General features: G+C 40.9%; 1 protein-coding gene across 1 annotated transcript in view; it reads left to right on the top strand.

The window, feature by feature from the left end:
- Window positions 1–12938, top strand: part of ANKUB1 (ankyrin repeat and ubiquitin domain containing 1) — a 50667-nt gene extending 37729 nt beyond the window's left edge. The window contains exons 3-6 of the mRNA XM_056564764.1: window positions 3352–3568; window positions 5241–5355; window positions 8617–9525; window positions 12328–12938. Of these exons, the coding sequence (XP_056420739.1) occupies window positions 3352–3568; window positions 5241–5355; window positions 8617–9525; window positions 12328–12406 (1320 nt within the window). The 3' untranslated portion in view covers window positions 12407–12938. The remainder of the gene's footprint in view (window positions 1–3351; window positions 3569–5240; window positions 5356–8616; window positions 9526–12327) is intronic.
- Window positions 12939–13914: the final 976 nt, after the last annotated feature.

The following is a 13914-nucleotide window of genomic DNA, read 5'->3' on the forward strand; positions in this document are numbered from 1 at the left end:
GCTGTAGGCACTCGGGGGACCCGGAGTTATGATCTAAGAGAAATAAAGCCACTACTACTGGAGAATCCCACCAGCCTGGCGACAATCAAAGAAGTTTGTCCAGATAGATATGTGGTGATGTTATTAAGTGAGATTATTCAGTGTAGTAGACTAATGAAATATAAAATGTTGATAAGGATTATGTGATGTTGTTATTATGTTTATATAATTAATAAACATAAATAAGGATATCAATAAAAAATATAATAAAGAAGGTATGGTAATGAGTGTTTTTAAAGGGAGGGGGTGGACACTTGTAAGATGAACAAAAGAGGGGAGCTAAAAACTATATTGGTGAAAATAGACTCTCACGTATCTGGGATTCCTACAATACAGGAGGGGGAAGATGTTCATGGTAAAAGAGAGATAGATTAAGGGTAATGGATCCGAAATAAGAGGGGGGTCATTCATAAATGGGCTGGCAGGTGATGATCTAATAAGGGGAGACCTGGTAGGGCATAAATATAGAGGCATTATATAAAGTGTGAAGGTAAGTAATAATGTCTCCCCTTATTAGATCATCACCTGCCAGCCCATTTGTTAATGACCCCCCTCTTATTTCGTATCCATTACCCTTAATCTATCTCTCTTTTACCATGAACATCTTCCCCCTCCTGTATTGTAGTAATCCCAGATACGTGAGAGTCTATTTTCACCAATATAGTTTTTGCTCCCCTCTTATCTTCATCTTACAGTGCCCACCCCCTCCCTTTAAAAACACTAATTAACATACCTTCTTTATTATATTTTTAATTGATATCCTTATTTATGTTTATTAATTATATAAACATAATAACAACATCACATAATCCTTATCAACATTTTATTAGTCTACTACACTGAATAATATCACTTAATAACATCACCTCATATCTATTCGGATAAACTTCTTTGATTATTACCAGGCTGGTGGGATGCTCCAGTAGTAGTGGCTTTATTTCTCTTATATCGTAACTCCGGGTCCCCCAAGAATGGGCATGCACTAACTAAGAATGGGCATGCACTAACTTACTCCACTCCGAGTGCATTTAGTTCCGAATGCTGGTCAGTGGATTACCCCTTTAAATGTGCCTTTAGGTTTAAGGTACTTAAAAGACCTTCTAACAAATAACAGTATCTGAGATCTTTTATCCAACATGCTAGGGACACCTTACTTGCTTTGTTACCTCTGTTTTGCTCTCCAAATTGTATGAACAAAGGTTCTGATAGCACAAATTTAGAGGATCAATGAAGTTACATAAGGATGGCTCGCTGAACATCCAAGAGGTGAAGGTTAATTCTTCCAGTCTTGCAGTATTGGGAGAATGAGTTCTTCTTGCCAAAGAACGTTTTAAATTAGAGCCATTTAAGGGCAATGGCATTCTGAGGTTCAAATGGTTCTGAACATAAATGTTTAAGGATGATGGGGAGATCCAAAGATGGTACCGAATTTTGTAAAAAGTCTTAACTTATTAAGGGCTTAGGAGAAATGTGATACAACAAAAAACAATTAAAAACATCCTTCTAACTGCACATTTCAGGAAAAAGCTCCTGTACTATGTTTATGTGAAGTCTGCGGAAAGGAAGTACCCTTGTCCCCGTTAATGCATTTTCCAATTTTAGGCAATTGAGGACCAAACATGGACGAGGGGTCAAATGGCAGAGCGCAAAAGCTATTCTTTGATTTAGTGTCCCCTATTCACTGTTTCAACCATACAGCTCTACTAGCTATGTTGGATACTGCCATAGTCTTTGAAGCTAATTTCATAAAGTCTATAGCACTGCCACATAAGAAGTCTACAGCCAGTTTGAGGCTAGTCACACTGCTCTGCATTTCCTCTCTAGGAACGTCATCCTCTAGGTCTAGTGATAGATGACTCATCCGGTGGTAGTAAATACTCTTTTAAGCATTATATCTGCTTTGCGAGTCTGACATCATACTGACAACATTTTTCAATCTTCTGCTGAAAGTAATACTTTTTTAGCCAATTGTGCAAGCGGAAGGTCACTCTAAGGAGGAACATCCCAACTTAATGAGAACTTGGGATCCACTTTGTAAGTCATCCTAAACTTTGTTCCTTGGTTCAATCTCTTCTCGGTTTATTCCAATCCTTTTTAAGCCATTGCTCCATGACTGGATGGACAAGCAAAGATGTGTCCTTATTGAGTGAAAAATTAAATAAATAATTGTTCTTTTTTTGGTTTGCTATCAGATTCTCATACACTGTCTGAGTCAGATATACTACCTGCATTGGTGGCCTCTTGTGAGCGTGGCTAGAAGTCGTCATGATACGTCACTTCCGGGGGCGTATCTTGAGCTCCTGTGCATCTTACTGTTTGCCCATCCATGCCGTGCACATGCTCAGAGAGTACCAGGATAGCGTGCGGCCATCTTTGTTCCATTCCAAGCAAACACCATAGCTTGGCAAAGGAAGGATGACGTATTTCCAGGGAAACCCCACATACTCTGCCTTGTGAGCCTACATGTTCCTATATCTTCTATCTGTGATAGTAGAGAAAAAAATATGTGTGGTTGTGGTCTGTTCTGTCTGTTGATTGGTTATGTGATTAACTATTTACTGTTTTCATTGCAAGTTAGTCCTCTTAATTCTGGGTAGTAGAAGACATATAACCCATTGGTGTGCTGCCTGAGGACGAAAAGGAAATGAGCCATCACTATTGACAGCAATGCAGTCTGGGAGGAGTTCTGCCAAAAGAATGTTCATTCTTATGGCAGGTCCGGAAACCTACATTTCCGCTGTGGAGTTTTCTGCCATGGAAATTCTGCAGTGTGAACAGTGCAGAAGAATGCCATTGAAAAGAATGGGACTCTGCCGAGAAATTTTACGGGCGGAAATTCAACAGTGTGGATGGGCCCTTATTTTGGAGAACTAACAATTGAGGCTTGATATCTGAGTGGATAGTACTTTTGCTTTTCTTCACTGGGATCATCCCTTTGGATCCAATTCTGGTAATATCTGTATGGAGTTTGGATGTTGTTCTCATGTTTGCATGGTTTCAATGTACTTCAGCGAATTCATACACTTCAGAAGCACAGATGGCTTCATATAAAAATTGGCCTTAGCCTGTATAAGGGAATACCTGAAATAGAAGATAAAAGTGAGTGATTATTGTCTATATATACCATATATGTTGCTGATCTATCCCTTTTAAAAAATACATATATTTCATTGCCAAATAAATGGGTGACTTGATGCATAACCTCATTCTACGTTTGTTTTATAGCAATTTATAGTAGGTCATTATATTAGAATACGGATCTCTGTATTTCTGCAAAAACAGTATTTCTACAGCATTCTGCTATCATTTAAGGAGGAAGATAAACCAGCTCTGTATGTATACAATGCTGTCACCAAAGAAAGGGTCCCAATAAAGGGGAACATTCACCTTCTTGGTGCAACAGTCTCAAAGCTAAAGTCTCTGTTGTCTCTGAAATGTGGATTTCCTGTCAGTGTTTTCTGCCTGAGGACATTACAAGGAAAAGAAATGTATGACTGTAACACCCTGGGAGACTACAATCTGGATCTAGGTATGCAACCTATTACTTTATGATTTATTTCCATACCTGTAGGTATTCACATATTTTTCAAAAATTACAAAAACAATTGTGTGTTGTGCATATTTACACATAGCAAGTCCGTATACTAAGAATACACGTCCGGCACCGCTAGCAACGTAGGACCACAATAGGGTATCCAGGTGTGGGCAATCCCAAAGTGTACCAGTGAATATGCATGTAATAAGTCCCCAGATGGTGGTGCAGTTATCCAATAAAGGTAGCAAATATAGACAAAGCAAAGTAGTAGAATGGAAGACGCACTCACCAAATTCTTGCTGGGAAGACAGCTTTCTTTATTGCAGCGTGCTGTACAGAAAATCACCAGGTACGGAGGTGCACAGGGAGCTGTGGATGGTAACAGGCATGGGGCGTGCAGGGGGGGCGGCAACTAGTTTCACGCACGTGGGCGCTTCCTCTGGCTCGCACTAGTTGCCGCCCCCCCCCCCCCTGCACGCCCCCTGCCTGTTACCATCCACAGCTCCCTGTGCACCTCCGTACCTGGTGATTGTCTGTACAGCACGCTGCAATAAAGAAAGCTGTCATATTTACACATATACTGTACATAGTTTTATAATTAAATGGCAAAACCTGTGTATTGTGTTCTGTCTGTAGCAGGGAGCTGAAGGGATGGTCCATGACTCAATTACTGTGTAGAATACTGCCCCCTTGTGTCCTGCACTATCCATAAGACAGTGTATCAATTTGCATGTAGTGTTCCTACAAGGTTATATTATTGTACATGCAGGGGAGATTGCTGTGAGAGAGCAGCTGTGTGACTTTCATGTCCCAGTTAGTAAGAAACAATTGGGCAAGTATACAGTGGCATATCGCCCCACGCCTAGGACGACACTTTATCAGGGGGCAGCGGCTTACCAATTTAAGATTAGGTACAGTGCTCTCTACCTAGTGGGTTCCTCTCAGTGCCTGGATTACTCAGTGACTTTAGGGAATCAATCTTTCGGCAGTCAGCCCTAGAACTGGCAGTAGTGTGGGTGAGGCTGTGTGGCATGAGATGAGGCCGGGGCTGCCAGAAAGGAGGCTGGTAGGAGCCGTATGCTCTTGGGAAGGGTTGTTGACTGTGACAAGGGGTGGGTGGGTGTCTGTAAACTTTTGACATGTGGTTCATTATAGTCTATAGAGCACATTAGTCGGTATTGACAGACAGCCAGGGAGTACAGCACACTACTACGAACGTAACAATTGCAGCACGTCTGAAGTGTAAACTTTTGATATGTCTGGACAACATGTCAAATGTTAATGTAACTGTATATTGTTTAATATAGATGCATATCAAGTGAGCGCAGAGATTGTCAAAAAAACTTTTTACCAACTGAAAATGCTTTAATATGACAAAAATAAAAAGGAACATGGGTCTGTAAGGACCTGAACTATAAAATAATGATATTTAAACTGTATGGTGAATGCTATTATGGGTCCGGTCACACGTGCCGTATTTTACTGCTGAGTATTTTCTTACCCATCAAAGTTATTTGAGGATATCATAAAGCAATAAAGAATACACTATATGGACAGTAACTACCTTATAGTTTAGATTTAATTTATAAAATATAATTTTAACAATGATCATTCAGTAATAGATGTATGTGTATCAACTCACCAATCACTATATATTGATTTACAGGTAGCACAGTGAGAATGGACGTCTGGGACGGCTGGAAAGAACTTCTTAGTGCATGTGTACTTGGACACAAACAAAATGTCCAGCGTTACTTATCAAAGAATGAAACTATTCTCAGGTACAAAAACTGCCATCAAACTTAGGTACTTTGGAAAAAAAAAATGTTTTAATCAACTGATGCCAGAAAATTAACCAGGATTTGTAAATTACTTCTATTTAAAAATCTTAATCCTTCCAGTATTTATCAGCTGTTATATGCTCCACAGAAAGTTCTTTTCTTTTTGAATTTCTTCTCTGTCTGGACACAATTCTCTCTGCTGACACCTCTGTCCATGTCAGGAACTGTCCTGAGCAAGAACAATTCCCCATAGAAAACCTCTCCTGCTCTGGACAGTTCAGCACGGAAAGCAGACAGACAGAAAAGAAATTCAAAAATAAAAGAACTTCCTCTGTAGTATCCAGCAGATAAGTACTGGAACAATTAGGATATTTAAATAGAAGTAATTTACAAATCTGTTTAACTTTCTGGCACCAGTAGATTTAAAAATAAATGTTTTCCAACAGAGTACCCCTTTAAAGCATCCTGAGACCCAGTGTGATCGTGAGGTATAAGTTGGTGCAAGGCAGCATACACCTCACTCTCTGGCTGTCACTCAAACCCGACTTTTTCACTGTAAGGGTACATTCACATGAGCTGATCCCCAGTGCGTATTACACTGCAGATCCGCCACTGAAGGACCGCTGCATGCTGCCTTTAAAGGTGCCTGCTTGGAGAGGCAATACGCCGCTACAAGCAGACACACTAACGCGATGTGCGAGTCGCTACGCATGCGCGGTGTACTTGCACACATCGCGGCTGCTCCCCCTACTCTATGAGCTAGGCCGAGAGCTGCCGCAATGTGCGAGTATATCGCACATCGTAGTGTGTCTGCTCGTAGCGGCGTATTGCCGCTCCGAGCAGGCACCTGTAAAGGCAGCATACAGCGGTATTTCAGCGGCGGATCCGCAGTGTAATACGCGCTGGGGATCCGCTCGTGTGAACGTACCCTATTAGTCTATGTAGTGAAAGAGTCAGATGGAGCAGCTGGCCAGAGAGTGAAGCAAGCTGTCAAGCACTTCAGGTAGTTATATTACAGCTGGTCCCAGGGATAACAAAGTTTCAGTAACATGTCTGGATAACATGTCTAAAGTTGTTACAAATGACAGTGACGTTTTAATTTCCCCCAATAATCCAGAATCTGTTCATGAACCTTAGAAAGTGTGAACATTGTACACCTCCTCTTAGGCTCACAATTTGGGTGGTGGTCACAAATAAACATATTTTCCATGTTTTCATTGTTAGTGTTATACAAAATTGTTCATGTGTATTACACTTTTGCATCTCCATGGGGTGATATTGACACATTTGTATATTACAACCTACTAGAAAAGGTTTTGAAACTTGAAAAATTAACCAAAATTTTGGTGTGATTTCATCTTTTTTGCCCCATGAGATGCAATGATAATCCTGAAAGTGTATTAAAACTTTTGACATATCACCGATACTTGTGATACATTTTAATCAGTCAGGATATCAGCACTAAACAAGTAGGGGACCTTTACTCCCTGACTTGCTGCAGTTTCATCCAATTGCACTAGATGGGCTCCATTATAAGTATGTAGAGCCCGTCTAGTGAAATTGAAATTATATTACATTGAATAGGAGAGTAACATTCACAACAACATGCAGTGTGGGTCCCAACACTGAGACCCAAGCTGAACAAAACTTTGAACATGTCTCTGTGACATGTCAAAAGTTTTGAACCAATATACAAAAGAAAATGTCCCTGGAGGTTGCAGGGCAAGACAATCAATAACAACCTTTAAGGGGTTACCCCCTCGTAGGGAAAACCCTTTACTAGAACCCCCCCTTAAAAATATTATTAACTTTATTAGTGTATCTATTAACATATACCCCACAAGTAATTGGGTGGTCTATATATATAGTGAGTATTAGACATTCACTTTATAAGGGACATATGCTTGGGACCAGATGATTGCTTGTTACTGTGTGATTAATGTACAGCACCCGTTAGCTACTGGTGCCAGATCCCTATCCTTTATAGGCACCCTGACGTTTCACTGAACAAATCAGCTTTGTCAAGGATAGCGAGGCTAATTAGCCTCGCTACCCTTGACAAAGCTGATTTGTTCAGCGAAACGTCGGGGAGGCTATTAGTCAGTTATTTTAATGCAATGGATATTATGGGGGCCTAAAAAGGAAAGGGATCTGGCACCAGTAGCTAAGGGTGCTGTAAATTAAGCACACAGTAACAAGCAATCATCTGGACCCAAGCATATGTCCCCTATAAAGTGAATGTCCAATATATAGACCACTCAATCACCGCTGGAATTTTAAACATATAATTGTGGGGTATATTTTAATAGATACACTAATAAAATTAATAATATTTTTAAGGGGGATTCTAGTAAAGGGTTTTCCCCGCGAGGGGGTAACCCCTTAAAGATTGTTATGTCAAAGGTTTTTCTAAATGACAAGGGCACTTCAATAGTCCAAAACTGAATCAGATTATTAAAGGGGTTATCCAGGAAAATACTTTTTTTTTATATATCAACTGGCTCCAGAAAGTTAAACAGATTTGTAAATTACTTCTATTAAAAATCTTATTCCTTTCCGTACTTATGAGCTTCTGAAGTTAAGGTTGTTCTTTTCAGTCTAAGTGCTCTCTGATGACACGTTTCTCGGGAACGGCCCAGTTTAGAAGCAAATCCCCATAGCAAACCTCTTCTAAACTGGGCGGTTCCCGAGACAGGTGTCATCAGAGAGCATTTAGACAGAAAAGAACAACCCTAACTTCAGAAGCTCATAAGTACTGAAAGGATTAAGATTTTTTAATAGGAGTAATTTACAAATCTGTTTAACTTTCTGGAGCCAGTTGATATATAAAAAAAAAGTTTTTTCCTGGATAACCCCTTTAAGGATTAGCATTATGTCTTCCATCTTTACACATTGTTTATTTTCTATAGCTTGGGTCTCTTTGCTAAGTAATGTATGTACAATTCATATCTAAAATTGTCAGAGCATATTTTCCTAACCATGGCTATGAGTGCACTATATTCTTTGATATTAGCCAAACAGCACAATATTTTTAGTGCTATATTGACAAATGGGAGATTGTTCCTGTCCCTGTAATATGTTACCCCTGCAAACTGAAAAACAAGTAGGCACAGGAAGTAGTAATAATATATTACAAAGGTCCTAAATTTTGCATTTCCTGATTTTAACCATTGATAACCAACCATGTTGTTACACTTTTGTCTGAAGTTTACTTGTTTTTATGTTTTAGTCTACAATGACTTTTTGGTATCTCACAATCAGGTTCCAGCTGCGAGTAGCACTTTACATAGCGGCACATTTTGGCCATCTGGAACTTGCAGAATGGCTGCAGGCCAAAGGTGTCAGAGCAGATGAGGCAGTCGGTGTTCATCCATATAGAGAATGGTGCCGCGAAACTGACCATCCTGATATTGGAAATTGTGCAGTCCATGCTGCTGCTGAAAAAGGTCAACTTCTTCTGATAAAATCATTTATTGCACGAAATGTTCTGTGCTTGGAGTGTCAAAACACGCTGGGCCAGACACCACATAAGATATGCATCCTGAACGGACATAAGGACTGCCTTCTGTATTTGACAATGAAAATGTGGTCAGTCGTCTCCTTACCAAAAGTCTCTCTTTCTATGAAAATCTACATCAAAGTTAAAAAATGGCTATACACAGCCCAGAAAAGAGTCTACAAAGTCAAAAAATGGGTGCCACAATTTAAAACCCGTGTTGGGGACCCAGTTGTAGTTGATGGTTTTACAGAACCCAAGATGACCAGTAGAGATTTACATGTATTTTATCAGGACAAATGGAGAAGGGTTTTGAGTTCACGAGCACACAGCAGTGATGCAATTGTTAATGCAGTTTTAAAATTGCATCCTATGACATTGAGGGAGCAGACAATAAAATCATCCAGATTTCCTTCACTTAAACAAATAGAAGAAAATCCTGTCAAGAAGAAATCCCAACCTGTGTTGGACTCACAAGATATTAATGACATATTTACAAACAGCTGGAATCCCAGTATCCCACTTCCACCTATCACGAACACCAGCAACAGCCGCCCACGCCATTTAAGAACTCCCTTGGCTGCTTTTCTTCTGAATTCATCCCTAGAGTCCTTCTCAAAGTACAGTGGTCGGACACCACGACAGAATGCGGTTTATTTCCTAAGCCTTGCAAGGTAAGGGTATAGGTTTATATCTGCTTCTTACTTGTACACTTTATGCAATGAACTATAGTCAATCATTTTGAATGCTATTGGGAACTGTTCTGTCTTCGAGCATCCATCAGCGCCCTGCCTTTTGGGCATACTTGATTTTTACACAGCACCGTACACTTATATAGGCTTGTAAACGCCTATTTATTTTTCAATTCAGTTGTTTCTTAGTTATATCTTATTCTGGTCCAATACAGAGAAACTCCAACTAAAACTACTGTTTCCCATGTGCTCCATCAAGGAAGGATTTGTCAGTCTGTTACCTGTTCTTTTTATTACAGTTTCTATCTATAAATATAACACTGGAGACGTTACAGACCGTATATACTTGAGTATAAGCCAAGTTTTTCAGCGTGATTTTTCGTGCTGAAAACGCCCCCCTCGGCTTATACTCGAGTGAACTCTCCGCCTGTCAATCCCTTCATCAGTGATCTTCAACCTGCGGACCTCCAGAGGTTGCAAAACTACAACTCCCAGCATGCCCGGACAGCCATCGGCTGTCCGGGCATGCTGGGTGTTGTAGTTTTGAAACCTCTGGAGGTCCGCAGGTTGAAGACCACTCCTCCCTTGAGAGAGAGAAGAGGGCCCCCCCAGTGAAAATGGACAGCACGCAACGACTAATCCTCCCCACCGGATGGTCCCTGCAGCATAGATGGCCCGGACCAGCTCATCCTAACTTCCTGCCGAGGGGAGGTGAGTACAAAACAAAAGGGGGAGTGGTCTTCAACCTGCGGACCTCCACAGGTTTCAAAACTACAACTCCCAGCATGCCTGGACAGCCGATGGCTGTCCGGGCATGTTGGGAGTTGTAGTTTTGCAACATCTGGAGGTCCGCAGGTTGAAGAACACTGATGAAGGGATTGACAGGCGGTGATGATGAAAGGGGGGATGATGACGGGGGTCTAGATGATGACATGGGGGGATGATGCATTTCCCACCCTAGGCTTATAGTCGAGTCAATAACTTTTCCTGGGTTTTTGGGGTAAAATTAGGGGCCTTGGCTTATATTCGGGTCAGCTTATACTCGAGTATATACGGTAGTAGCAGTCACTGGGGATAAGCCCGTGCACTCATGAGACACCAGAATTTCCTATGTATGATAAAATTGTAAGGGCTATGTTACCAGGCACTATACAGAGTGTAGATTTACATCTGAAGGACAGGCTTCTGACACACAGTTATAATAGAAAAGATCGGAGCTTAAAAGGGGTACTCCGGTGGAAATATTTTTTTAATTGTTTAATTGTTTTCAAATCAACAAGTTATACAGATTTGTAAAACTAGGAAAGGTTTGCTATGGTGATTTGCTCCTATTCTGGAAAGTTCCTGAAACAAATAGGTGTCAGCAGAGAGCACTGTGGTCAGACTGGAAAGAACTACACACCTTCCTTTGTAGTATACAGGAGCTGATAAGTACTGGAAGGATTAAGATTTTTAAATAGAATTAATTTACAAATCTGTATAACTTTCAGGCATCATTTGATTTGAAAACATTTGTTTTCTACTGGAGTTCCCCCTTTTTGTAACAAGTTTGTGTTTTTTCTGCTGATCTATCATTTGCTTAGATTATATAAAACATAATTGTGTTTGGGTTTTTCCTTGAAAATTGAAGCATAGGCCTCTAAACTCATCGATCTCCAACTTTACGGCATTAGTGTCATTTAAAACAACTTTTGGCATGTTGGCCAGACATGTCAAAAGTTGAGATTGCATCCGGTCTTACTGCCTGGAAGTTATAAACCGGTATAGTGCACGTCAGCACGCTCCACTCCCTGGCTGGCAGATCCCAATGTTTCACTGCTTAGACTTATAAAGAGAACATTTTGGATTTGATTGACAGCTAAGGAAAGAGACGCACGCTGCTGCACACTTCACCCGGCTCTTACTCACAATTGCAGTAGATCTCAGGATAAGACTTAGTGCGATCTCAACATTTGTCTGGGCAACATTTTAAAAGGGAAACTGGCAGGTGGGTGACCTGCAATAGGTTGTATAGGTCTATAGTATGGGTGACCCTCCTTTTAATGATGTATTACTCACCCAAGTCTGTGCAGCTATTGTAGACCTATTCAACAAAATGTATATATGTTAATTAAGAAAAACTAGCAATGGTAAAGTTCCCATTGCTCCTTTAGCAGTGCTTACAGTGGCATCTCCCTCCCGTCCTGCCGGCCCCCTTATCAACAAGAAGGTGAATAATAATTTCTCTTAATTAATATATTTAGATGTTGTTGAATAATTCCACAATGGCGGCACAGACTTGGGTGAGTGGTGTATTATTAGAAAAAGGGTCACCTGCACAATAAGTATATTATATATAATATATATTCAGCTAAGTGGGTGTAAGCCTCTTGCCAGTTTCCTTTAAATGACACTAAGGCTTTTTAAGGTAAAACCACATTCCGTCATCTCATAAGATGCCAACATTGGGGTTCTGTAGGCTTGTTTCCTATTGATTTAATTAATTCTTAAGTGTGAAGGCTAGGATTTTTTACCAAAGAAAATCACTGGAGACAGGGACATGTAGCGGGGGACAACATAATGGACCCTTTCACTAATATGTGCACTCACATATCAGAAGACATTTTTAGAATCCATTTCCCAACTTAAAAGGTCCATTTGTTCTCCATTTAGTTGTGACAATATTCAAATCCTTAAAGAATTTTAGTAGCTGTTGCTATTCTGACTCTGACCTTTGGTAAAACTATTTATATTCTTCCACAAAAATACTCATTGTATGATATTAACATTGTACTGTCTTTACAGTGAGTTTAAAGAAAAACCTTGGCTCCGGCAGCTAGACATGGCCAGGATGCTAGCCAGAAAATCAGTGCACAACTTGTAAGGATTGGCAAGACCATGTACAGAGGATAGCAATGCTGACATATATAAAAGGGGTTATCCGGCAGCACAAAATAAAAAAGCAGACTGGGTTAAGAAAAAGAACTAAAAAAGACAGTACTCTTCTCACCAATTCCTGACTACTGCAATTCCCGGATCCCTGCTGATCTCCACTTCTTGGTCCCCACCCTGACACACAGGAAATGCCTGCTCATCCAATCACTTTATCGTACTATAAAAACGAAAAGTTAAATAGGACTCATTTGCCTGCTCTGGACATAAGGTTAATGTGTACTTCCAAAGTTTCAGGGCCTCGTGATGGCTGCTTCGACAAGCTGTACCACCCATTGGGGCCTGTGTCTCACCACACTGAAACTGAAGATTATGTTGACCAGAAACATTAGAGATACACTTTAAAGCAGACCTGTCAGCAACAAAACACAGGTGTAAATAAGCGCATGGCTCAATAGGGCTGGTTATCATGATTCTATGCATACCTTTTCTTTTTCAATAGTCCCTGAAAGATAAACGTTTTTATTAATATCCAAATGAGGCTTAAAGGGGTACTCCAGCACAAACATCTTATCCCCTATCAAAAGGATTGGGGACATGATGTTAGATCGTAGGGATCACGCTGCTGGGGACCAATGCGATCTCTCCTGCAGCACCCCCGTTTTTCAGCTGCACAGAGTGAGGATCGCTCTGTGGCTGATGACGGGCGGTGCAGGGGACGGAGTATCCTCCCCCTCGTGATGTCATGCCCCACACCTCAATGCAAGTGTATGGGACGGGGCGTGGCGGCCGTCACACCCCCTTATCCCATATCCTTTTGATAGAGGATAAGATGTTTAGCACCGGAGTACCCCTTTATAGGTTTTTTTCCAGGACCTAAAAGATTATATAAAAAACATCAAGCTCTATAGCTAGCGCTTCCGTCCTCATATCCTGACCTCATATTCCGACCTCATATCCCGTTCCCCTCACTAACTATTCTCTGCATCTACCTGCTGACATTTTGCAGGATGTTCTTGGTCAATCTCTGCAGTCACACTGGTCCCTGTCCCCAATGGGACTCACAAGCTACACTGTGATTTGACCTATCACTGCTTGGAATAAAACCATCACAAACATGGGGGGAACACACAATCTCCATGCAGATGTTGTCCAGGGACTTCATCTCAAAACCTTAATGCTGCATGGCAACTGTAAGGACATGTGTCTGACCCGAAGGGTAAAACTTTCTTGAGCTCTGGTTTGGTTTGGTTGCTGGCTACGCCCTAGCTATCTGGGCTGGTCAGCTGACCATGCTGAGATCGCACCTGTGTAGCTGTCTATTTAAACCTGCAGTGTGTTTCTAGTCCTCGTCAGTGAAAGACTCTGTTTAGTAATCAGAAATCTTATAGTGTTTTTGACTACAGGTTTTGATCTTTGGCTCAGCTTTTTGACTACTCTCCTGCTTAGTGTTCTGGTACTCTATTTACTCCTGTTATCGACTCCGGCTAGTCTGACCTC

Source organism: Hyla sarda, chromosome 3, assembly GCF_029499605.1.
Source record: "Hyla sarda isolate aHylSar1 chromosome 3, aHylSar1.hap1, whole genome shotgun sequence".
In the NCBI taxonomy this organism is placed as follows: Eukaryota; Metazoa; Chordata; class Amphibia; order Anura; family Hylidae; genus Hyla; species Hyla sarda.